The 27,127-nt window shown below is 41.2% G+C and overlaps 1 protein-coding gene and 1 pseudogene across 1 annotated transcript; both read right to left on the bottom strand.

The window, feature by feature from the left end:
* Nucleotides 1-3,863: 3,863 nt before the first annotated feature.
* On the bottom strand, nt 3,864-4,773 carry LOC142862598 (small ribosomal subunit protein eS4, X isoform-like; annotated as a pseudogene).
* A 2,859-nt stretch (nt 4,774-7,632) lies between these two features.
* DNAJA2 (DnaJ heat shock protein family (Hsp40) member A2) lies at nt 7,633-26,799 on the bottom strand. The gene is made up of 9 exons (XM_020282629.2): nt 26,613-26,799; nt 25,300-25,359; nt 24,423-24,646; nt 20,269-20,349; nt 19,664-19,797; nt 17,324-17,520; nt 10,991-11,135; nt 10,735-10,862; nt 7,633-9,396 (listed from the first exon to the last, which is right to left on the bottom strand). Exons 1-9 carry the CDS (start codon nt 26,688-26,690, stop codon nt 9,205-9,207), a joined length of 1,239 nt encoding a protein of 412 aa, XP_020138218.1. The 5' UTR covers nt 26,691-26,799; the 3' UTR covers nt 7,633-9,204.
* Nucleotides 26,800-27,127: the final 328 nt, after the last annotated feature.

Consider the following 27,127-nt stretch of genomic DNA (forward strand, 5'->3'; position numbering starts at 1 on the left):
CCGGAGGCAGGAGGTGGCAGCTTCCGTCTTGCCAAGCCTGTTCCTCCACAGCGCTGCTGCTCTCTCTCCAAATGTGCGTTTGGTGTTTGTCCTTTTCCACCGTCGGTGTTTATATAAAGGAAGCATTGCCAGATCGTGACCATAACCTGGAATTTTATGGGAAACTTCTTATTTCAAATATTTGATCCTGTGACAGAAAACAAATCGAAGCTTCTGGTTAAAGGAACATGACTCCTGTCCGTCTGTGATGGGAGTGGGCCTGAGCCAGTTCTCTGGACGTGTTTTCAGCTGTGCCAGGAGAAAGAGTGATTTGTGTTGGGCCAGCCTTGTGTCAGGTAGGACTCAACTGGTTGCCAAGTGACAAAAAACCCAGCTCAAACAAGAGAGGAATTTATTAGCTGATGAACGACAGGCTAGTTCTGATTCACAAAGGACTGAGGGGCAGCAAGGTTGTGGCTCTTCAAGCAGAATTAGGAAAAATTTCCCTGTAAAGAGCCAGTCAGTCAATGCCCTGGGCCTTGCAGAGCGTACGACGGGCTCTGTCGCAGCTGCTCCACCTGCACCGTCACCGTCGCCGAGGGTGAAAGACCGCGCACGGCTCTGTTCCAAGACCGCTCATTTACAAAAACAAGCGAGTGGGCTGGATTTGGCCCAGGAACTGTGGTTTGCTGACCCGACGTTAGAGGGAAAACAGTACAATTACCCAAAGAGAGGCTATTGAACAAAGGCGGCAATAATATAAAAAATGCCCATTATAAGCCCACAGTTCTCCTGGCATAATCTGTCTTTTCTGTCCTCTTAAAGCAAACAAAGGGAAGTGAAGTGACCAGCCTGGGCCAGGGATCCGGTCTCTTTGGGTGGAACCAACAGAAGTTCTTTCTCTCTGCGGATCTACTCAGTGTCCCAGGGCTTCAAAGCCAGGCGGTAAAGAAAGGTGGGGTGCACGCAGGGCAGCTTGTGCACTAAGGTTTGGGTTCCTTATGTGCTATTTCTTTTGGACCCATTCTAATTTCTTAGTAAGTGTGTACTGACCAGCATGAGCGCAACATTAATCAACTATCATATACTCATACTTTAGAATGTCTTTATCACCGAAAAACATATAATTTTGGTAAAAGCATTCTGAAGATGTTATGCTGACCACATGTTAGTTTGAGGAATATTGTGTTGAGCAAATGTAGTCAGCGGTCCTCTGTGAGTAAATATAAGAAAGGATGAGGACACTGTGGACAAACTACGTAAGACCAAAGCCATTCCAAAGGCAGGGGTCAAAGGGCTGCTAGAGGAGTGGCCGCCACCCCTTCCTGGATAGCACAGTGAGCCCTTGTCTTTAAAAAAATGAAGCCAAGCATGGTGATTTGCACAGAATCCCAGCTACTTGGGGGACTGGGGCCGGAGGATTACTTGAAGCAAGGAGTTTGAGACCAGCCTGGACAACATAGTGAGACCCCTGTCGCTGAAAAAAAAAATTTGTTTTAATAAAATAAAAAAAAAAGGAGTCATGGCAGAGCTGGCCAGTGCAGCAGTCAGGGGTGGGACCTGCAGCCTGGGGCACACACGTGGCCTTGGGCACACACGTGGCCTGGGGCACACATGTGGCCTGGGGCACATACGTGGCCTGGGGCACACACGTGGCCTTCTGGATCCTTGAGTGCGACCTTTTGGCTGAATCCAAATTTTACAGAACAAATTCTTTTAATCATGCAGCAACGTGGGTAGAAATGGAGGTTATTATCTTAAGTGCAACAAGCCAGACACAGAAAGCCAACTATTGCATGTTCTCACTCATAAGTGGGTGCTAGAAATAAGTGTACACATGGACACAGTGACTGGCATGAGAGACCATAGAGACTCAGAGGGCAAGGTGGTGGATGATGAGAAATTACTTTATAGGTACAATGTACATTACTCGGGTGATGGATACTCTAAAAACACTGACTTTCTTGTTGACATGTCTAAGCTGTGTTAAGAAAAAAAAATAGATTTTAAATATTAAAAAATAAATAAAAAAATAAAAACACTAACTTGAAGACCAATGTATGCATGTAACAAATTGCATTTGTACTCCATCAACTTGTACAAATCTTAAAAATTTAAAAATGTTTCAAAACTTTTTAAAAACCCAACTGTTTGTATTGATAAATTTCATGAGCATGTGATTTGAGTGGAGGGGGATTCATTTTTCCAAGACACGTAGTTCCTATAATGTTTGATTTTTATTATAAATGATCATGTATTGCCTTACTTACAGAAAAAGTACATAGATCATGAAAAGAGATTAGCTATTCACACATAGAATGGTAAAATACATCAATGATTGACGACTGTTCACCCACCACTGCTAAAAGCTTCCTTAAGTCCTATGGTATCTTTATTTAACCTGACTCATGGTGCTACTGGCTATTAGTCCACTTTGACCAGAGATTCAACTGAACTTTCAGAAATTAAAAACAAGCAAGATTCATACAACATTCTCTAGAAGTTTGTGCCAGATGATGAGAGCTTCAGAATTCTATCAGATCTCTTGCAACTGAAGATGACTTAATTACAAGACTTTTGGAGTAAATATTAGATTGCAGGCATCTCCTTTGTGATTAAACTCCAGCTATTTATATTCACATAAAATGTGTTTACTTAGCACTGAGAGAACATAAAACTCCCAAGGTACCAAAAAAGAAGTCTAGGTTTATGGATCTGATTTTGTGTGGCATAAGGTAGTAGGTAGCAGAGAGAGGTACGAAAATAATAGGGGCATCATTAGTACTTGTGGGGCAAAAAAAAAAAAAACAGGCCCTAACTGATAATGATTGTTGAATAGTAACTTCATGTCAGTGTCCCAAGTAATTGCTAGTTACCAGAGAGAATCTACAAGGTACTACCTCTTCCCCAGAGCCAGGTGTATGTAAATAAGCAGTTACTATGTCACAATGAACACGAAAGGTCATCTCCAGCATTGTACCTTTTGGTTAAAATTCTTTGTATGACACCAAAAACACAGTGATGAAAGAAAAAAAAATAGATAAATTAGACTTAATCAAAATTCAGAGTGCGCTTTAAAGGACACTGTCAAGAAAGTGAAGAGAACCATGGAACGGGAAAAAATATTTGCAAATCAAGTATCTTATAAGAGATAAATTGTGGTATGTCGTACAGTGGAATCTTACTTAGCAATAACAAGAAATAAAATATCAAGCCAAGAAAAGTCATAGTTGAATCCTAAATGCATATTGTTAAGTGAAAAGGCTACACACTGTATGATTCCAATTATATGAAATTTTGGAAAAGGCAAACAGTAAGAAGTGGTTGTCCTGGGTTCAGGAGGAGGACAAGAGAGGAGTTAAATAGGTCAAGTACAGGGGAATTTTTAGGGTAGTGAAACTATTCTGTCTGATACTGTAGTAATAGATACAGGACATTATCCATTTGTCAAAACCCATTTAACTTTATATCAGTAATATACACAGTGAACCTTTATGTATGCAGATTTTAAAACATCATTTAGGAAGTGGGAGGAGGGTAGAATCCCAGGATGGAATGCAGAATGCAACAACACAATCTAACTATATTATAAACATGAAACAGTTTCATTGAAGGGACTGGCGGGGTGGGGGGGGGAGAGGAACAGGTGCTGACCTAAGTAACTTTGGAAATGGAGTCTGTAAAATGAAAGACAAAAGAAACTGTACATAGTACTGTACTCTAGTTGATAAAGTTACTTTTTATGTGCGTATGGGCTAATAATTCTAATACTGCTATACATATATACTGGAATTGAACAATTAAGAAAATGGTGTGAGCCAGGTTTCTCAGTGTTTCATTGAAATAGCACCATACAGATTCATTTGCCAAGTGTCACTGCTAGAAAAAATTTTTTTTACACTAATATCTTTAATTAAGTACAAATAACTTTTTAACATGTTATTATGTTACATGGAGACCATTTCACCCACTGCTCTGTTTGGCTGCCAGTCTCTTACCCCTCTCTTCAGCAATGGTGAGACGGATACCTTTTCCTCGAGGAAGAGAAACCCATGGTTTGTTGCCTTTGCCAATAACGAAAATGTTGGAGAGGCGAGTGGCAAAGCTGTTGCCATTGGCATCTTTCACGTGAACCACATCAAAAGACCCGGGATGTCTTTCTCTGTTGGTGATCACACCAGTTCTCCCCAGGTTAGCGCCTCCAGTCACCATACACAGGTTACCAGTGTCAAACTTGAAATCAGTAATCTTGCCAGTCTCCAAATCAATCTGAGTGGTGTCATTCACTTTGACGAGTGGATCAGGATAGCGGATGGTGCGAGCACATGAGTCACCAGATGAGGGATTCCTTTTGTGCCCACAAAGATTTTTCTCACTTTGCACAACTTGTACTTGGCCTCCTCAGGTGTGATACGATGAACAGCAAAGCGACCCTTGGTGTCATAAATCAGACGGAAATTCTCTCCAGTCTTGTCAATGCTGATGACATCCATACATCCAGCAGGGTAGGTTATATCAGTTCGGACCTTGCCATCGATTTTAACGAAGCGCTGCATGCAGATCTTCTTCCCTTCATCTCCTGTCAGGACATACTTAGGCCTGTTTCTTAGGAAAAGGATGAGTGGGAGACACTCTCTCAGCTTGTGGGGACCGGTGGATGGACGAGGAGCAAACACACCGGTCCGCTTATCCAGCGTCCAATGCTTTGGAGCCGCTACACGCTTCAGATGCTTCTTGGGACCGCGGGCCATGGCTGCGCTAAGCACGGAAAGAGTGCTAGAAACTTTTCTAAATGTGCCTTTACAGTTTGTAACATGCAGGAATATGTGCTAACAATGCTCACTGAAATAATGCTATACTGATGCCATTCATCCAATTAGCACTGTTAGAAACAACTTTTACATGAGTTTATTCATAAGAAAAACATGAGACAAATTTTGAATAGAGGAATATTCTATAAAGCACCTGACTAGTATTCCTCAAAATTGTTTAGGTCATCAAAAACAAAGAAAGTCTGAGAATTGTCACAGGTTAAGAGGAGCATATGCAGATATGATGACAAAATATATGGTATCCTAGAGCAGAAAAACGACCTTAGGTAAAAATCTCTTCAAAGAAGATATAGGCAGGGCATAGTGGCTCACACCTGTAATCCCAGCACTTTGGGTGGCCGAGGCCAGAGGATCGCTTGAGGCCAGCAATTTGGAACCAGGCTGGGCAACATAGCAAGAGCCCATCTCTACAAAAAATAGAAAAATTGCCAGGTGTAGTAGCACATGCCTGTAGTCCCAGCCACTTGGGAGCAGTGAGCTATGATGCTGCCACTTCACTGTAACTTGAACACAAGACCTTGTCTCAAAAAGACAAAAAAAAAAAAGAAAAAGTATATGTACAAATGGCCAACTGAACACATGAAAAGATGCTTGACATCATTAGTCAACAAGGAAATGCAAATCGAAGGCCACTTCAAACCAACTAAGATGGCAAAAATCAAAAGCTATGTGTTGGCGAGGATGTGGAAAATTAGAACCCTCCTACATTGCTGGTAGGATTATAAACGGTTGCAGCGTGCTAGGCGTGGTGGATCATGCCTGTAATCCAAGCACTCTGGGAGTCGAGGCCGGCAGATCATTTGAGCTCAGGAGTTCGAGACCAGCCTGAGCAAGAGTTAGACCTCATCTCTACCAAAAAATAGAAAAAAATTAGCCGGGCATGGTGGCGCATGCCTGTAGTCCCAGCTACTTGGGAGGCTTAGGCAGAAGGATTGCATGAGCCCGGGAGTTTGAGGTTGCTGTGAGCTAGGCTGACGCCATGGAACTGAAGCCCGAGCAACAGAGTGAGACTCTTATCTCAAAAAACCAAAACAAAACAAAAAGAACAGTGCAGCCATTTTGGATAAGTCTGGCAGTTGCTCAGTTACCTTGAGACCCAACTCCATCCTAGGTATGTATTCAAATGAACTGAAAACATTGGTCTACATAAAAATTTGTACATTAATGTTCATAGCAGCATCATTCATTAATAGCCCCCAAGTTAAAAAAAAGAAATTCAATTGATAAACGGGTAAACAAAATGAATGGTGTATCTATACAATGAAATATTTGGCAATGGCCGGGCGCGGTGGCTCACGCCTGTAATCCTAGCACTCTGAGAGGCCGAGGTGGGCGGATTGCTGGAGGTCAGGAGTTGGAAACCAGCCTGAGCAAGAGCGAGACCCTGTCTTTACTATAAACAGAAAGAAATTAATTGGCCAACGAATATATATAGAAAAAATTATCCGGACATGCCTGTAGTCCCAGCTACTTGGGAGGCTGAGGCAGCAGGATCGCTTGAGCCCAGGAGTTTGAGGTTGCTGTGAGCTAGGCTGACGCCCCGGCACTCACTCTAGCCTGGGCAACAAAGCCGAGACTCTGTCTCCAAGAAAAAAAGAAAGAAATATTTGGCATTAACAATGTAGTCAGGCATTGCATAAGAACATTTTGGTCAACAACGGACAATGGTGGTCTCATAATGGAGCTGAAAAAATTCCTGTTGCCAAGGGACATTTTGTTGATCCTGACCCTGTGTAGGCCTAAATTTACATGTGTGTTGGTATCTTAGTTTTTGACAAAAAAGCTTAAAAAGTTAAAAATTTTTTAAAAAAATAACTGTATAAATATGTATATAAAGTATTTCTGGGCTGAGCACAGTGGCTCACGCCTATATCCTAGCACTTTGGGAGGCCAAAGCAGGATTGCTTGAGGCTGGGAGTTCAAGAACAGCCTGGGAAACAGTGAGACCCCCTCTACACAAAAAATTTAAAAATTATCCAGGTCTTCACATTTACTCACCATTCACAGTGACTCACCCATAGCAGGACTTCCAGTCCTGTAATGTCCATTCATGTTAAATGATACAGGTGTATCATTTATCTTCCATACCATACTTTTGTATTTAGACACATAAATACCATTGTGTTACAACTGCCTACAGTATTCAGTACAGTAACCTGGTACAGGTTTATAGCCTGGGAGAAAGAGGCTATACTATACAGCCTAGGTGTGCAATACCACCTAGCTTGTTCACTCTGATGTTTGCGTAACAAAAATGCCCAGTGATACACTTCTCAGAATGCATCTTTGTTGTTAGCCAACACGACTGCTGATACATGCTATGGACAAGGGTAAACCTTGAAAACATGCTAAATGAACCCACCACAAAAGGCTATGTGTTAAGATTCCACTTACACAAAATGTCCAAAATAAGACAAACATTTGGAAACAGAAATTCGCCATCAGTGATTGCAACAAGGCTTGGAGATAGAATAGAATGGGCAGTAACTGCTAATGGATTCAGTTTCTTCTTTGAAGTGAGGAGAACGTTCTGGAATTAGTGGTGATGGTTGTACAAATCTGAATACACTGAAAACCAGTGAATTGTGGTAAATCTTTTAAAAGGGCAAATTTTATGGCATATAAATTATACCTCAATGAAACTGTTACAAGAAATTGTGCTGGTGGTATTATATATACTTATTCTCTGGACAGGTGTTCTACAAAGTAGAGCATGTGAAATAACAGATCTTAACAGGTTTTTTGCTACATTTCCAAATAGTTTTCTTTGCTATAGTCAAAACATCTGGGTAGAATTGAAAGAAAGACTACACTGAACAACTGTTTTATAAACCTTTATTGGAAAGGCTACAAACTTCATATTGCCACTGCATTTCTTATGCTTGAAGTGGTTGTGGGGAAGTAACCTTGGATACAAAACTACTCTGCTGTTGAATCTTGCCCAGGCTTGTAGAATTTTTTTTGCACAATGGAGGTAGAGTGGACAGAACAATAATTTAAATCTCACAAGGTCTTGATTAGTGTCAGGACACCTATTTTCATTCAGGTGCTAAAAGACCTAGAAATAAACTACAAGTACTATATTTAGGCTCAGGGGTGGCGTAATACATTTTTTAGTTTTCAGTTTTCCCCTTTGTTCCTTTACAAATGTACAATGTGCATCTGATGTCTCTTTTCCCTCAAATAAGTGTGTTCTAAAAATATCTACTCTGGGAGTGAAAAGGTAAGAATCAGAAGATGCAGAGAAACACAACATCCTTTTCATAGTTTTACCTGATTTTTCTCATACCAGCTTAAGAGTCTTACTTTTCTATAAAATATTACAGAAAATCAAAGTAATAATGCTTCCCCCAATTTCAAATATTCAACTTAATGGAGACAGAGCATCTTTAAGTTAACATTTAATGAAAACAGCATTTTAACAGCTTCTATGCAGACAAGGTTTTCTATTGATTTGTTATCTTATTTTTAAAAAGGGCGTGGTGGCAGGGAGACAGGCCCCGGCTAGCCCCAGTGCTCAGGACAACTTAGCAGTTCACGGCTTAGAGCGCCTTGACTCTCTACACAGCACCAACTGAAGCCATTAAAGCCTGTTTCTACCAACCTTTTGCTTTTAAAACTACAAAATGGGCAGGCGCCTGAGACATAAGCTTCAGGCCAATGGGTTTTAAAGGGTTATTTAAGAATCAGAACTAAGGATACATTCTCCAGTTTAAGGATACATTGTATAATTCTAAATATGGTCTTCCTTCTAAAAATGTGACACAAAGAATAATTTACACCAACTGCTTTTTATTATCCAGCTTCAGAAACCTTTCACAAGATGGTAAAAAAAAAAAAAAAAAAAAAAAAAACCCAAAAAACTTTTACAACCACAGCTAATGTAATTTTTCCATTGTTCCCAGTCAGCTCCAAACCCATTGTGTGCAAAGCCCATTTTTCCCATGCATCTAAATGATAGATACAGGCTATGAAATTCTTTATTCTATTTGTAGCAGCTTATGCAGATGCAGCCAAACACAAAGCTTCAGGACAAATTGTACAAACTTTACAATGTGGGATTTGATTTTAAAATATGAAACATAAAATCTACACAAAACTGATAAAAATCAAGCACAGATACCAGGACTGAAACTTATAACCCATGTGTGAAAGGGAGTCTTGTTTCCTTTCAAGTGCTTTATTCTGCTACGCAACAGCTGAAATGAAGATATAAAGCTTCATGGTTAGTTTAAATTATACACTCTGTAGATACTATACCAATTTTAAAAGTTACACATAGACCAACAGATGTCCGTCAGTTCATCTGGATTGATCAGACACACCAGCTGGGTCGCTGAGAACAAACCAGGCAAATGTGGACAGAAATCCACCTGTGCAGCTTGGCGGCAGCTTACTGGTGGGCACACTGCACTCCAGGTCCGTGATGGCTGCTGCTTTCTTCATCAGAACTATCATTATAGGCTTCGCGCCTCTGACCACCTCCTGACCCTCGAGTGGTGTCAAATTCTTGAAGCTCTACCTCTTCAGTTTCTCCAATTATATTAGGAACTTCTGGTCTAGATGGCAGAAGATCTTCTAGTTCCTTCATGAAAACAAACAAAAATCAGGTTAGTTCTATTATTTTCATTCAACTTCTCTTTTTATACAATCCAGCTTCTTTGAGAGTTAAAATAGGAAAGCGGATTGGTCTTGCACTGTTAACTCAGAGACCACAGCCTGATGACCCACATGCCAAATCTTCAGACATCTTTTGTAAAACTCATCCATTGCTAAAACAAATGGAATGAGTTGCCCACATTTAAACTTCCCATTAAAATTCCCATTTTAATTTCCCAATTAAAAAATTGTGAAATTTCATGCCAGACATGCCCTTCTGCATCCTGCTTAGAACACCAACAGATGCCCCTTCAGGCGAGGGACTGATCTCCAGGGAGAACCAGTCCCCTCCCTACCACCGCCCACCCAGTCTGCTACTGTCACTCCTCTACAGTTCCCAGCGTGGCCCCACACTTACACCAGCAATCCTTGATTCCCGGACAACCAGAAAAACCCAACAATAATGCAAATATTTAAAAGGCAAAATTTTATTTCTTAGTTTTTTTCTCCAACTTTTATTTTTTTATTAAGACAGTGGTATCTCTGGAAATGCTTTGCACTGTTTCCATACCAGCCCTCTCTCCCAGGTGTGACCAGCTATTCATCCATACGTGGATGTCCTGCAGGCACATCCAACTCCATGTGTCTATAAAAGGCAATTATCATCTTCCTTCCTACCCGCCTACACCTGTTTTTCCTCCTGTATTCTGCCTTGGCAAACTGCAGCACCAGAATCCAGGATGTCATCCTCTATACCTCCTCCTCCTCACCCCTTATTCAATTTTTTGGTTCGTTTGTTTTTGAGACAGGGTCTCTCTGTTGCCCAGGCTGGAATGCAGTGGCAGGATCATAGCTCACTGCAGCCTCAAAACTCCTGGCCTCAAGTGATCCTCCTGTAAAAGGCAAAATTTTAAACCGTGTGATCTAATCTTAGCACCAAAACCAAACTGCAGATGACAAAGCAACTATTAAGAAACTTGGAGCTGGGCACACCTGTAATCCTAATACTCTGGGAGGGCAAGGCAGAAGGACTGCTTAAGGCCAGCAGTTCAAGACCAGCCTGAGCAAGAACAAGACCCTCTCCCACCCAACACACCCTCCAAATAGAAAAATTAGCCAGGTGTGGTGGTATGTGCCTGTAGTCCCACCTACTGAGGAGGCTGAGAAGGGAGGATCACGTGAGCCCAGCAGTTCGTGGATGCAGTGAGCTATGATTGCGCCACTACACTCTGGCCTAGACAACAGAGCAAGAACCTAACTCTAAAATCTGTTAAAAATAAAACACTTGGAAGATATCTGTTGCTTAAATTTAAAGAACACTTACAGAAAGCTTATCTGGGTTGATCCAGTTGTTTTCAGGAAATTGCACATCGAACTTTATGTAAAGATCACCTTTTTCAAAGGGATTACGATACTGTGGCATTCCTTCGCCTCGAACTACACGAACACATCCTATTATTTAAGTAAAAAGGAGATGATTAAGAATTTTACCCAAGTCTCTTTGAGAGTTACCCACTGTAAAAAATTTATAAAATTATAAGAACACATGGAAACTTGGATCAGATAAAATCAAGATTTACCTGGTTCAATTACTTTGCCAGGGGGGTATTTCACCACAATCTGACGTCCATCAAGGTGCTTAAATGTGAACTGAAATCCACACAGAGCTTCAACAAGTCCTATTTTATATGTCATATGCAAATCATTCCCATCTCTCTGAAACACCTATAAATAAAGCACACAAGAAACACAATTTTTCTTAAAAATTATGGGGCCATTCCCTGTTGCATTATGTTCCTGAGTCAATTTTGGAACCTTAATTCTACCATTAACTATAAAAGCCGAAGTGCCACTGTGCCTAATTCCCTCAATTTATACTAGCAGAGCTAGCTATTCCCAAGTTAGAAACTTCTAAAATGAACATATGCTTGAACTGGGATAACAATGGCATATGAGAGCAACAGAGCTGAGGATCCAAAAACACTACCAGGTATATTCTGCAATTATGGCCCACTTTCTGATTCTGCCTCTGGACAAAAAGATATAAAAAGCCTAGAGGGCTTCCATAGAACAGGCTCACCCTGGAGTACTCACCAGACATGATTAATCATAACAGGGAAAGGGAGGGGGGGGGTCCAAGTTCAACATAAAAAAGCTCAACCAGTAAAATGTTCAGCCAGTGAAGTATAGGGGCTCAATTCTATGCTTCGCACATTGTACATGGCACAAACAAGTTTAACCTCACCAAAACTCAAAACTTCCTTAGAAGAATGTCAATTTAAATTTTAGAGATGGGGCCTTGCTATGTTGCCCGGGCAGGTCTTCAATTCCTGGGCTCCAGCAATCCTCCTGCCTCGGTCACCCAAAGTGCTGGGATTATAGGTGCGAGCCACCAAGCAGAGGAATGTAAATTAAATGTAAAGTTGGCTCATTCAATATTAGGCTATAAGCCTAGGTAATGCTAAAGGTACTGAATAAGCACAAAGAATGTTTGAGTTTTCAATGTGCAGGAAAAATACATCCAATTTCTCACATACTCAACCTGTATTTTTTTGCTTAAGTAGAATTTATACTTAAATTTTTGCAATTTAGGATCAAAAATGGGCTGGGCACGGCGGTGGCTCACGCCTGTAATCCTAGCATTCTGGGAGGCCAAGGCAGGCAGATTGCTTGAGGTCAGGAGTTTGAAACCAGCCTGAGCAAGAGCGAGACTCTACTATAAATAGAAAGAAATTAACTGGCTAACTAATATATATAGAAAAAATTAGCCGGGCATGGAGGTACATGCCTGTAGTCCCAGCTAGTCAGGAGACTGAGGCAGGAGGATTGCCTGAGCCCAGGAGTTTAAGGTTGCTGTGAGCTTGGCTGACGCCACGGCACTCACTCTAGCCTGGGCAAACGGAGACTCTGCCGCAAAAAAAAAAAAGATCAAAAACGGCAGTGAAAGGCCATGTCGATTTTTTCCAATTTAATAGCCTCTCTTCTATCTTGGCTGGTTCATTTTTGAAAGGCAGGCTCTTAGTTTTACTCTTAAATTTACCCATTAAACAAAATTAAACCATTATATTAACCAATGATTCTGAGTGTGCTTCTGGATCAGCAGCCACAGCAACACCAGGAAACTTGTTAGGAACACACAATCTTGGGCCTCACTCCCCATCTACTGCTAGAAGTACAGCAATCTGTGGTTTTAACAAGCCCTCTAGGCACTTCATGTATGAGAAAGTCTGAGAACAAACCAGTGTTTATTATCTATGTACAGATACTAAAATGTTCCTCACAATAGAACAATAAGGTTTGTTTAATGCAGGACTTTTCAGTGCTTTAAAATGGTAAGTATACTATAAAATGCCAGTATTCCAAGAGCCATCTTCTATCAAATATTCTTTAGTTAAAGCTGTATTAGAAGCAGCAAAGTGGAAGGGATACCACATTCTTGTATAGGAGAGTTCAACTGAAATAATTTCATCAGCGTGGTGGCTCACCCCTATAATCCTAGCACCATGGGAGGCCAAGGTGTGAGGACTGGTTGGGGTCAGGAGTTCGACACCAACCTGGGCAATATAGGGAGAACCCGTCACCACAAAAAAATTTAAAAATTAGCTGGGCATGGTGGTGCACTCCTGTAGTCCCAGCTACTCTGGAGGCTGAGGCAGTAGGTTTGCTTGAGGCTGGGCGCAGTGGCTCACACCTATAATCCTAGCACTCTGGGAGGCTGGGGCGGGTGGATTGTTTGAGCTCAGGAGTTTGAGACCAGCATGAGCAAGAGTGAGACCCTGTCTCTACCAAAAATAGAAAGAAGTTAATTGGACAGCTAAAAATATACAGAAAAAATTAGCCGGGCATGGTGGCGCATGCCTGTAGTCCCAGCTACATGGGAGGCTGAAGCAGCAGGATTGCTTGAGCCCAGAAGTTTGAGGTTGCTGTGAGCTAGGCTGACACCACGCACTCTAGCCCGGGCAGCAGAGTGAGACTCTGTCTCAAAAAAAAAAAAAAAAAAAAAAAAAAGGATCGCTTGAGCCCATGAGTCAAGGTTGCAGTGAGCTATGGTGATGTCACTGAACTCAAGCCCAGGCAACAGAGCAAGGCCATGTCTCAAAAAAAGAAAGTGATTTCAATTAAAAAACAAATAAACAAAAAACAAAATTAATGAGGAGGAACTACCCAAGTGTCAGATAGTAAAACACTGAAAAGTTATAATCATTTGTAAAAAACAAAAGTGTAGACTACAGAGGAGTAGCTAACATCCCCAGATACTGTGGTTCTGTGCTGTACAGGTGCACTCTGGTAGATAGACCACTGAAAAACACAAACAGGCATACTGAACAGGCAAGAAGATGAATACAGAAGATAAAAAAAACAAAAAACAAAATTGAATGTTTTCTTTTTTTTTTTTTTACTGAGACAGAGCCTCACCCTGTTGGCTGGGCTACAGTGCCGTGGTGTCAGCCTAGCTCACAGCAACCTCCAACTCCTAGGCTCAAGTGATCCTTCTGTCTCAGCCTCCCGAGTAGCTGGGACTACAGGTGTGCACAACCATGCCCAGATAATTTTTCTGTATATTTTAAGCCGTCCAGCTAATTTCTTTCTATTTTTAGCAGAGTCAGGGTCTCACTCTTGGTCAGGTTGGTCTCAATCTCCTGACCTTGAACTATCCTCCCACCTCGGCCTCCTGTGCTAGGATTACAGGTGTGAGCCACGGTACCTGGTCAAAATTGAAAAAATTGAATGTTTTCTCATCAGATTTATACTGTTACAGCCACAGTATCCACCCTAATCTCATGATGGCCTTGTTCTTTCAGTTTAAGTGTTAGGGGTGAAAAAGCAAAATAACTGCAAGGTTTTACATGAACAAATAGCTAGCTCCATGTTCTAGTTCAAACTATTTTAGCTTTCTTCAGAACACTAAGAACATTTTCAGCCCGGGCATGGTGGCTCAAGCCTGTAATCCTAGCTCTCTGGGAGGCCGGTGGATCGCTCAAGGTCAGGAGTTCGAAACAAGCCTGAGCAAGAGCGAGACCTTGTCTCTACTAAAAATAGAAAGAAATTAGCTGGACAACTAAAAATATACATAGAAAATAGCCGGGCATGGTGGTATATGCCTGTAGTCCCAGCTACTTGGGAGGCTGAGGCAGGAGGGTTGCTTGAGCCCAGGGGCCTGAGGTTGCTGTGAGCTAGGCTGACGCCACGGCACTCTAGCCCGAGCAAGACTCTGTGTCAAAAAAGAACATTTTCAGTCATACAAATTAAACAAGATGCCTAAATCTAATCTATCTCATCTTTGACTCAAATGTACTGGTCACAATGAAACCAAGGAACCAGAACTTCATTCTAACCCTTACCATTATCTATCTTCTACCATAGACAATCAAATCAGTTACAGCTGCCTTCTGTTGAAAATTTCATGCAATTCCACTATTGCGAACAATTTTAAGAGATGACTTAATTACAAACACCTCTTCATGGTCCCAAGAAAGCTTATTCATAATGTCATTTGATTCTATAATATCCTTCCTGAGGAAGGACTGTTTTTGGTAAACCAAGCAAAGCCCAGAGAGGCCAAAGATGGGAGTCAGACTTTAAGTCTCTTGCCCCCAAGTCCAGTGATCTACTTTAATTTCTTTATTTTTTTTTTGAGACACAGTCTCACTGTGTTGCCTAGGCTAAAGTGCCGTGGCATCAGCCTAGCTCACAGCAACCTCAAACTCCTGGGCTCAAGCAATCATTGTGTCTCAGCGAATAGCTGGGACTACAGGCATGTGCCACCATGCCTGGCTAATTTTTTCTATATGTGTATGTGTGTATGTATATGTGTGTGTGTGTATATATATATCTTTTTAGTTGGCCAATTAATTTCTTTCTATTTTTAGTAAAGATGAGGTCTCGCTCTTGCTCAGGCTGGTTTTGAACTCCTGACCCTGAGCAATCCACCTGCCTCAGCCTCCCAGAGCAGTGATCTACTTTAAAATCCCAATTATATAGCAACATTAAAGATTCAACTTAGAGGTTAAATAAAGGCTGTAACATTCATTTGACATGTTCTACACTGAAAAATATCACTTCTCCTCTCCTCCAAGTAGTATTACTTTTTAATTTCCTCACTATCCTCATTTGCTGCACTGCCAGACAACTGACCCCAAACTACTCCAGTTGAGTTTTATCAATGAAAACATCTAGGTGTTACTGAGCTCTTGTCTCAAAAAAATAAATAAGTTAAAATAAAATAAAATACAGTTTAACCTACATATAAGCACACTTCTGAATTATTTAGCTATCTTGCCATCTTTCTGCCTCTTATTTCTTATATGGTAGAATATGCACAACAGGCAAGATTGAACAAATAAGGATATAGCTAAAACACCAAGAAATAATCTTGTAAGAGTCATAAATATTTCAGCCTATAAGACCCTAATATAGAATTCTAGAAATTACTCTTATTTTTTAGCAATCTAGGACACCCTTGCCATTTGTATGTTTGGCAACATCCATGACGAGCCAAAATACATGGTAATTCATAGCTTTGCTGAAGCATGACGTGTGGCTAGTATACCCTGAAAGTGAGTCTGGGGAGCAAGTGGCAACCTTGTGAGGGAGTACAAACTCCCAGTATCTGCATCTCAACATGGCTTTGTTGTTCTCCATTGGATGCTTGAAAGTGATTTTAAAAATTTACCCAATTTGTAGAAATGAACATTAAATAGGAGAAAATTTTAGTGTAACCTAAAAAAGTGGTTAACCTGTGATGTAAAGACTTTCAGAAGAAAGCTTGAATAAATGTGATCAGGTACAAAGCCTTCCTGTCAAATCCATTTACTCAAGAATTTGGATGAGTACTGATGGGGTGTTTCATGAATAGCTCTTGGTATATTTTTTTTCCCCTCTTTTTAGTCATTTGAGAAAGCAGGAATCTTGGTATATTCTTTATGAATAGAAGTCTACAGTGTACTATAGGGACATTAAAAAATATAGGTGCAATATAAACAAAATGACATATACTAGACTATATTCTTCAGAAACTTTTCAAAAAATACATTTTTAAAACCCCAGAACTCCTTTTTTTCAAGGAAAGCTCACCTGGATACCCAATAAGTAAAACACATCAACAGAACAGTGATGAAGAATGAAGCCTTGGCCGGGTGAGGTGGCTCACACCTGTAATCCTAGCACTCTGGGAGATCGAGGCAGGTGGATTGCTTGAGGTCAGGAGTTCAAAACCAGTCAGACCAAGAGCAAGACCCCATCTCTACTATATATAGAAAAAATTGGCCGGGCATGGTGGCGCATGCCTGTAGTCCCAGCTACTCAGGAGGCTGAGGCAGCAGGATCGCCTGAGCCCAGGAGTTTGAGGTTGCTGTGAGCTAGGCTGACGCCACAGCACTTACTCTATCCTGGGCAACAAAGCGAGACTGTCTAAAAAAAAAAAAAAAAAAGAATGAAGCCCTGTCCACTAACTACCCATCAAGGGAGTTTCACGTTGAAAAATAAGCTGCTTTACACCATCTGGTCCAGTGCCCCTATGTTCATAAATAAGGAAACTGAGGTACAGGATTACTTAAGGTTACACTGCTAACCAATAGCCCAGCTGGGACTACAATCAGCTCTCACAGTGCTTTAATTTCATCTGCTCTGTTAGTCTTACACAAGTCTGTCTGTCTTATGACTTAGCTATGCTCCCCTAACAACTTTATCTTCAGTGTTGTTCCAGGGAACCCAGACAGAACTAACCTATTTCTTCTCTTTTTTTTTCTATTATTTTTTGTTATATTTTTAATTTACTATAATTTTTAATCTTTTTTTTTGAGAGACCTCAATTAAGAAAAAGCAAGAAAGAACTAACCTATTTCTTACAAGCAAGATCCACTTATGAATAAAAGAAAATACAAAAACAAAACAAACTGAAAAACGGAAATTACCTCATGTTCTTTCTCCTGTAGCAAAAGAACAATGTCTCCTGGTTCCACTCCTGGGGCTTGGTCTGCTTCCCCAGTGAATGTAATTCTCTGTCCATGTTTCATGCCTTTGTCTACGTGGACTTCAAGAATCTTGACTTCTTTAATCACCTTTTTCCCTTCACATTTTTTACAGCGGTCCTTTTCATTAATTACCTCACCTGGAAAGAGAGGTCATTGAAACTTCCAGCAAGAGTACTGTACTGCATTCTTTAAATATGTTTTCTGCATTTCTTTTAATACCTAAATTTTTGTTTAGAGTACAATTCTGAATAACAAAAACTCACATTTTACTGCAGGTCACCTGAAGGAACCAGCTACCATCTATTCCAGAATGTAACATATCTTAACACTCTGGGATGCTGACTCTACCTCCTAAGGCTAAAACAAAGCTTGAGGATCAAGGAAACCAAAATGGGGTGGTAAGATGCTGGGGCTTCTACAACTGCTTCTTAAGGAAAGGGTTTTATTTTCAGTTCTAGTTTCATGTAAGTTTAACAATGGACAAAGACAACCCAAATAAAAATTTTAATATCCTTTAAGGCTCATTATTAAATTGTACAGTTGAACTAGAATTTATTTATTTCGTAGGCTAAGTGCCGTCCAGCTGTTCTACTTTAGATCCTTCCTTTCATTCAGGTACACTGTTATTCCCAAACCAATTAGACATGGCTGAATTTTAGCTAACACGGAGTATGTTCATATCATGTTTAGGACAACACAGATTTTCTCTTCTATGTATCTGTCCGAGATATTTGATTATGGTAATAATAAAACTGAAGTTGTACATAGTATACTATGGAAAAAATAGCACTACTTTCTAATGGCTGATTACTGCCACATTTTAACTCTTAGAATATGTATACAATTGATGACTTCAGGGACCAGTTTTAGAACAGTTACTTTTTTTGAAAAGTATGATCTGTAAAACACTAGTTCTTCAAAATGGTAATTGTACATGGGAAGAGATTACAGTCAACATTGGTTTTTTGATAGAAGGAATTGTTAACAGCTTTAATAAGGTAAAAATGCAACAGAGACTCTAAAGGAAGGGAGTATAATATGTAGATTTTCAAAATTATCTCATCACCTCCAACAGTAATTGGAAAAGGATACTCTAGAACTGTACCTACCATCTAATATGGTAGCCACTAGCCATCTCCAGTTATTTAAGTTTAATTAAAATTAAAGATTCAAATCCTAGCACTCTGGGAGGCTGAGTCGGGCGGATTGCTCCAGGTCAGGAGTTTGAAATCATCCTGAACAAGAGCGAGACCCCGTCTATACTATAAATACAAAGAAATAAATTGGGCAACTAATATATATAGAAAAAATTAGCCGGGCATGGTGGCGCATGCCTGTCGTCCCAGCTACTCGGGAGGCTGAGGCAGGAGGATTGTTTGAGCCCAGGAGTTTGAGGTTGCTGTGAGCTAGGCTGACGCCACGGCACTCACTCTAGCCTGGGCAACAAAGCAAGACTCTGTCTCAAAAAAAAATAAAATAAAAAATAAAGTATGTCAGTGGTTGTATTTAAGCTTAGTGAATATATATATATTTAATCCTATGTTTAGTCAAATTATCAGGGTATCAAGCTTTGACTGATAATTAGGGAGGTAGTCTTAAAAAAAAAAGCTTACAGTAAAATCCTCCACATATCAGAATAATCAAACAATTTACTGTCTCCTTTAGCGAATATAATTTTTGAAAATACAAAGGGACAAATAATCATCTTGCTCATCGTTTTGGAATTAAAAAGACTAACCTTTCTCTGAACATAACACAAATTTGCCATTTTTCTGTGTTCACTGGATATATACCTAATGTAGTAATTATTTTGTTTTTAGAAAATTTCATATTTTTTAAGATTAATATAAATACCCTTTATTTTTTTTTTGAGACAAGAGTCTCACTCCGTGGCCCAGGCTAGAGTTACGTGGTGTCAGCCTAGCTCACAGCAACCTCAAACTCCTGGGCTTAAGCAATCCTTCTGTCTCAGCCTCCCAAGTAGCTGGGACTACAGGAACGTGCCACCATGCCCAGCAAATTTTTTCTATATATTTTTAGTAGGCCAATTAATTTCTTTCTATTTTTAGTAGAGATGGGGTCTTGCTCTTGCTCAGGCTGGTCTCGAACCCCTGAGCTCAAACAATCCGCCTGCCTCAGCCTCGCAGAGTACTAGGATTACAGGCGTGAGTCACCACGCCTGGCCACAAATATATTTTAAAAGAGAAAAATTATAAATCTCTCCAATTTCTGCATTCCCAAACCATCCCAACATAAAAGCAGAAGTGCTGGCACAGATACCTTCTCCATTACAATCAGAACATACAGACTGCATCTGCTGTACCATTCCCGGAGCCAGCTGTCTGATCATGATGCGCACACCTCGACCTCGACAAGCACTACACTTCTGAACAGCTCCAGACTTTCCACCTTGGCTAAAGCAAGCAAAAGTATAAATTAGGTTTCTTCTGATAGACCATTCCAGTAAGGCATGACAAACAAGTATTGTGCTTTCACCTTCATCTTCAACCCCCAATAACTAACATTTAAAATGACTTTCGGTTGGTCCGAGTGCAGTGGTGTTTACAACTAATTGATCACAACCAGTTACAGATTCCTTTGTTCCTTCTCCACTCCCACTGCTCCACTTGACCAGCCTTAAAAAAAAAAAAAATAAAATAAAAAAAAAAAATAAAATGACTTTCAATTCAGTCCAGAAATAGTATGCAAAAAAAAAAAAAATGAAGAAAAAAATAAATAAAATAAAATGACTTTCAGAAGCATAAAAAAATGTTCTATTGGGTATTAGGTTTTAAATTATGAACAGTTTATACCTGGAATAGACTTTCAGCATGTCACTGAAAGAACAGACAAAACATACTGTATAAACCAGAACACACACTTACCCACTGCATGCACTACACAGTACATTCTTGCTAAGTTGCAGTTTGGTTGTCTTGCCATTATACAGATCTTCTAAAGATACTCTGGGGGAGAAAGGAATCAAGTTCAAACAAATTTTACCATGTTTCCTTAAATGCTAGATATAAATGATAGCTGATACAACAAATTCCACAGTATCATTCTAAAACAAAGAATTCAAAAACATCTCACATTAAACCAGTTCAACTGACTGAGGTTCTATTTTGTGGCTCAAATTAGAAGATTTTATGACTATAGATAGTATATACACAGATGGGGCCCAAAACCAGAACCTACAGCGACAGGTCAACAATTTGCTGTGCTGTAATTTCTGATAAAGCTGATGACTACACAAACTCAAGCAAAACAATCTTCAGAGGCATGAACCCTTCACCTAAGTAACTCCTAATCATAACCCTCTGAAAGAGCTACTATTATCATCCACATTCTTTTTTTTTTTTTTGAGACAGAGTCTCACTCTGTTGCCCTGGCTAGAGTGCCATGGCATCAGCCTAGCTCACAGCAACCTCAAACTCCTGGGCTCAAGTGATTCTTCTGCCTCAGCCTCCCAAGTGGCTGGGACTACAGGCATGCACCACCATGCCCGACTAATTTTTTCTATTTTTAGTTGTTTGGCTAATTTCTTTCTATTTATATATAGTAGAGACAGGGTCTTGCTCTTGCTCAGGCAGGTTGCGAACTCCTGACCTTGAGCGATCCGCCCGCCTCGGCCTCAGCCTCCCCGAGTGCTAGGATTACAGGCGTGAACTACCACATGCAGCCTATCATCCATATTTTAAACTAAGTAACTTGCCCAAGCTCACATAAGTGTCTGGCTTCAGAGTCTATGCTCCACTACAAGGCTCTGCTCCTTCCATGGACAATTTAGAAAGGCTACACAGTTGTATTACAACTTAAGGGAGGCATCTAAATGGCATGTCTCCAAAAAAAGTGGCCTTATCTACAGTGCGACAGATAGCATACAAGTTTTAGAGGTTCTGAAGAATCTACCAAATCATAAGCATGTATGGACAACTTTCACCAAATTTTCAAAGTTGTCTATGACCCAAAAGGTAGAGTAAAAAGCCTATTACCCAAACTCATCAAATTGTATACATTAAATATGCACAGCTTTTTGTATGTCAATCATACCTCAATATAGTGTATAAGAAAAGTTTCTTAAAAGTATGCAGCTGATAAAACCCAACTCAATTTTTATTCATACATAGCATATTTGAATTACAGAACCAATTTCCAAACTAAGCTAAAAAAACAAAATCTGTGTATATCAAAAATCTCACAAATACTATTCATTTAGGATTTTGGCAGCAATGTATTTAATAATTTGGGTTTCCTCTTCCTGTTGTTTTAAAATCTCTTTTAGTAGTGCAGGTTGTATATATCTTATCCAAAATACTTGGGACCAGAAGCATTTTGGATTTCAGGTTTTTTCAAATTTTCAAACATTTGCATATACGTAAAAAGGTATCTTGGAGATGGGATCCAAGTTTAACATTCATTTATGTTTCATATACAGCTTATACACATAGCCTGAAGATAATTCTATATAATATTTTCAATAATTTTGAGCACAAAATTTGTGTTGAATACTTATTTTTTTTGTTTAGTGCCAGTTTTCAGAATCACGTGTTAAGTACTTAAAAAAAATTTTTTTTATAGAGATGGGGGTCTTGCTATGTTACTCAGGCTGGTCTTGACCTCCTGGGCTCAAACAATCCCCTGCCGTGGCTTCCCAAAGTGCTAGGTTTATAGGTATGAGCCACTGTGTCTGGCCTCATGTGTTAAGTACTTATGTGTGGAATTTTCCACTTGTGGCATCATGTCTGTGCTCAAAAAGTTTCAGATTCTGAAACTTTTCTGAAGCAGTTCAGATTTCAGATCAGGGATGCTCGATCTACATTGATTTACTTTAAAATCCTGGGAGAGGAAAAAAAAAAGATAAAGATATTTTACAAAGCACCTGTAGTATCTGGTTGTATTCAAACTTTCTCAAAATTATTTTAAGTTAAAATGTCTGAATGTTTTAGGCAGTTTAGGCAGTATAAGAATAACACACTTATGGACAAAACATTACCAACACTTCCAAATAACGACATATGTACAGCTTAGCCTTAGAAAAACGTACTTGTTGCATCTGTCCTTTATATTCTTTGCAAGAACTTTTAACCAAATCATTTATTTTTTTAAAAAATAGGTTCTTCCTATTCAATATGGTACTGGAAACAACAACAAAAATTTATATTAGGACTTTTACCCTCCACATACTAAGCTGCAATAAATATGCAAAACCTCTATCACTAGAAGCCAGAAAAGTCCACATTTCAACATGGCCAAGGAAGGAAAAATGCAGGTAAATTTTGGCAAAGCTGGCACTCTCTACCAGTGGGACCTAAACTGGCCAATCTCTGTACAACACAATTTTGTTGTATTTATCAGCCTTAAAACACTGATGCCTGGCTGGGCATCTCCACCAAGGAGAGACAAAGCAGATATAAAGATACTCATAGCAATATTATTTAGTGTAAATAAATAATGACAACACCATATTAATGCATAATGTATTGGCAGCAATGTAGTTAATAATTTGGTTTTTCCCTTCTTGCTGTGTTTTAAAATCTCTTTTAGTAGTACAGGTTGCATATCTCTTATCTAAAATGCTTGGGGCCGGGCCCAGTGGCTCACCCCTGTAATCCTAGCAATCTGGGAGGCTGAGGTGGGCGGATAGATCAAGGTCAGGAGTTCAAAATGAGCCTGAGCAAGAGTGAAACCCCATCTCTACTATAAACAGAAAGAAATTAATTGGCCAACTAACATACATAGAAAAAAATTATCCGGGCATGGTGGCGCATGCCTGTAGCCCCCACTACTTGGGAGGCTGAGGCAGCAGGATTGCTTGAGCCCAGGAGTTTGAGGTTGCTGTAAGATAGGCTGATGCCACGGCACTCACTCTATCCTGGGCAACAAAGCAAGACTGTCTCAAAAATAACATAACATAACATGCTCAGGACCAGAAACATTTTGGACTTTGGATCTTTTCCAAAATGATGAATTGCGAATGATTAATTAAATCACAGAATGGAATATTGTAAAGCTACTTGAAACAAAATGTTTGCAGTAATAGGAAAATTTTACTGGGAGGCCAAGGGGGCGGATTGCTCGAGGTCAGGAGTTGGAAACCAGCCTGAGCAAGAGTAAGGCTCCATCTCTACTATAAACAGAAAGAAATTAATTGGCCAATTAATATATATAGAAAAAATTAACCAGGCATGGTGGTGCATGCCTGTAGTCCCAGCTACTTGGGAGGCTGAGGCAGGAGGATTGCTTGAGCCCAGGAGTTTGAGGTTGCTGTGAGCTAGGCTGCCAACACAGCACTCACTCTAGCTTGAGCAACAAAGCGAGACTGTGTTTTAAATGTTAAAAAAAACCCAGCAGGCCGGGCGTGGTGGCTCATGCCTGTAATCCTAGCACTCTGGGAGGCCGAGGCGGGTGGATTGCTTAAGGTCAGGAGTTCAAAACCAGCCTGAGCGAGAACCCATCTCTACTATAAAAACAGAAAGAAATTAATTGGCCAATTAATATATATAGAAAAAATTAACCAGGCATGGTGGTGCATGCTTGTAGTCCCAGCTACTTGGGAGGCTGAGGCAGTAGGATCGCTTGAGCCCAGGAGCTTGAGGTTGCTGTGAGCTAGGCTGACGCCACAGTACTCACTCTAGCCTGGGCAACAAAGCGACTCTGTTTCAAAAAAAAAAAAAAAAAATTTAGCCGGTCACATGCCTATAGTCCCAGCTACTGGGGAGGCTGAGGCAGAAGGATCGCTTGAGCCCAGGAGTTTGAGGTTGCTGTGAGCTAGGGTGACACCATAGCACTCTAACCCAGGCAACACAGTGAGACTCTGTCTCAAAAAAAAAAAAACAAAAAAAACAAACAAACATCTGTAGCAAAGTATAAACATCCAGATTATGAAATTCAATTCAATTTAATCACTCAATTAAGACAGTAAGGCAAATGAAAGATTTCTTCTAATAAAGGATAAAACATTTTATGATTTTTTTGTTCTATTGAGTATAACCACTTAAAAAAGTCACTTAATATTTAAAAGAAAAAAGATATTCACTTGAGTGGATGCATCATGTCTTCTCCTCTTCTTCTGCCATTTCGACTTCTATTCTGATTGCCCATGAAGCCGAACAATCCCCCACCAAAAATGTGAGAGAAGATATCATCCATGCCACCACCTCCACCGCTACCTTCCCGAAGACCTTGTTCTCCATATCTGTCATATAGTTCCCGCTTCTCAGGATTTGATAGTACTTCATATGCAAAACTTATCTCTTTAAACTATAAAGAAAAAGTAAAAATGAAAACAATTAGATTTTCAAATAGCAGAGTGGAAACAGGCCACAGGAATCCAAAATCCACTTCATTCTAATAAAAGCTGTAAGGTACGTTTGGCTTATTCTCATCCTATTTACCACCTATTACTTCTCAGAATGTTAATATTCCCATTACAGGCAGATCGAGGTGGCTCATGCCTGTAAAACTAGCACTCTGGGAGGCTGAGCTGGGCAGATCGCTCAAAGTCAGGAGTTTGAAACCAGCCCGAGCAAGAGCAAGACCTCATCTCTACCAAAAATAGAAAGACATTAATTGGACAACTAAAAATATATACAGAAAAAAAAATTAGCCAGGCATGGTGGTGCATGCCTGTAGTCCCAGCTACTCAGGAGGCTGAGGCAAGAGGATTCTTGAGCCCAGGAGTTTGAGGGTGCTGTGAGCTAGGCTGACACCATGGCACTGTAACCCAGGCAATAGAGTGAGACTGTCTCAAAAAAAAAAAAAAAAATTACTATTACAAAGCTAAAATACTCTTAACATAAAAATATGCCTCTATCAGCAAAGCTGGATTTTTCCTATAACATTCTTTTTTTCAAGGAGGGCAATTAAAGTTTAAAACTGAGACCCCAGGAATAAAAAAGTTCCAAATAACTTACTTTGTCTCCAGCATTTGGATTCTTATCAGGATGGTATTCCTTGGCTAACTTTCTGTATGCCTTTGAAAATGGATAAAAAAAAGTTACATATATACAAACATCAGTTTAAAGGCTTGTGACAACTTAATATCCACTTTTCTAAGAAGCAATGTTCTAAAGCCATAACCTTCCCAAAATACCCTTTATTCATCTGGATTGTTTGGCATTTTCCATCTTAATGTTGTTTACTCACTAATGTAATATAACAAATTAGACAGTAGTTATACTTGGAAATAGGTATTACTGAAGTAAGAACCAGATAAAATGTTGAAACAATGCTACAGAAAAGAACAAGATATTGGAACACTACTCCATATTTTCACAATTACTAAGGTAAGAATCCCTGCTCATGATGGTTCCTGCCTTCTCTCCAACTGTTTGCACATGGCTGTAGTGAAGCTGCCTACACTTTCAACCAGGTGGTTGGAACATGCAGCATTTAAGTCTTCATTCACAGACTCATGAATTATATAATACCAACGAGCATTTCCGGTAAGGTAACAGGAAGTTCCCTTTACTCTCAACTGCACTCGTCCCACTGCCTAAGGAGCATTCTCATTTTTCTCAGCTTACAAAGCCAGATACTCTTAGCCCTGTGAGGATGCTGCGAGGCTTAATTAAATGCCTCAAGTGCTTTGAAATCCTGAGATGAAAGATTTCGGAGCACTGCAAAGCGATAATAAAGCCTTCTATTTTTTGGCGAACACTCAGGGGTCTGGCTGGGACCCCGGCCTGTTCGTGAAGTGGGTCCGGGACACTTAGGTTACCTGCGCACAGAACAATGCACCCCAACAAACCCGCGCTACCCCCAGGTCAGGGCGGGGGCGGCCTCGACCTCCAGCCGCTCCGCCTCGCGGGGCCCTACACCCGGCGCCGGCGCTCGCGGCGCGGACAGCTTTTACCCTGGGGCCGGGATGCGCCGGACACCTCGGGCCAACCTGTTTTTCCGGGGTGGGGACCTCGGCGCGAGGATGGCCGGCTAGGCTGTTGGCGCCCGGGAGCGCTCGCCGGGCAGGGAGGGAGGAGGGCTTTCGCAGCGTTTGCGCAGGGGTGAGTTTCACTTGCTGTATCTGCGAGCGGGCGGGGCCGGCGGCCCAAGGTCAGCCGAGGCGGGAGTGCGCGGCCCGGGGCAAGGCCAGTCCCGCCACTGCCGCCCCAGCCTGGGCCGCCGCTACTGCGCCGGCTCGCGGGCGGTCCCGTAGCGCGGCCTGGCCGCCCCAGGCGCGCAGGCCCCGCGCCCCACACACCCGCCCGGACTGCCTTCTCCCGACTACCTTCTTCAGCTCGTTCTCGCTGGCACCGGGCGGAACGCCCAGGATGTCGTACAGTTTTGTGTCGGCCACGTTCGCCATGGCGGCAGCCGGGCAGCAGGAAGGCGGCAGAGCCGGACCCACAAGCGGCGTCGGCAGCGGCGCAGGCCTAGGGAGACAGGGAGGGGGAAGCGGGGCGGGGCTGAACTTTGACCCGACGCACAGCGCGCCGTGACGTCGCTGCGCGGAGCACTCCCCCTAGCGCTCTGGGCGCGGCCGTCGGTGTCAGAGGGGTGGGTGACCAGTGGGCCGCGGGCTCCCTTTTTGCCCCGGCGGCCGCAGGGCGGCTTCGGGTAGAAAGTCTGGACGAACTCAACACGGCGCTCCCCAGGAATCGCTTTCTCCGAAAGGCGACTATTGCGGCGGTCGCGCGTTTAACGCCCGCCTCCCCGAGCGCCAGAGAGTGAAAGGCCGACGCCGCCGGGTCCACTAAATTGAGTGCGTCGGGGAGGAAGTCGCTGGAGAATGCCGGTCTTCTG

The sequence above is a fragment of the Microcebus murinus genome, chromosome 20, assembly GCF_040939455.1.
Source record: "Microcebus murinus isolate Inina chromosome 20, M.murinus_Inina_mat1.0, whole genome shotgun sequence".
Classification (NCBI taxonomy): domain Eukaryota; kingdom Metazoa; phylum Chordata; class Mammalia; order Primates; family Cheirogaleidae; genus Microcebus; species Microcebus murinus.

Coding starts and splice junctions, on each gene's coding strand:
- DNAJA2 (XM_020282629.2), bottom strand. CDS start 26,690: ATGGCGAACGTGGCCGACACAAAACTGTACGACATCCTGGGCGTTCCG. Junction 24,647..25,299: donor ATCCAAATGCTGGAGACAAA/GTAAGTTATTTG, acceptor TTTTCTTTATAG/TTTAAAGAGATAAGTTTTGC. Junction 11,136..17,323: donor TACAGGAGAAAGAACATGAG/GTAATTTCCGTT, acceptor CTTTATTTATAG/GTGTTTCAGAGAGATGGGAA.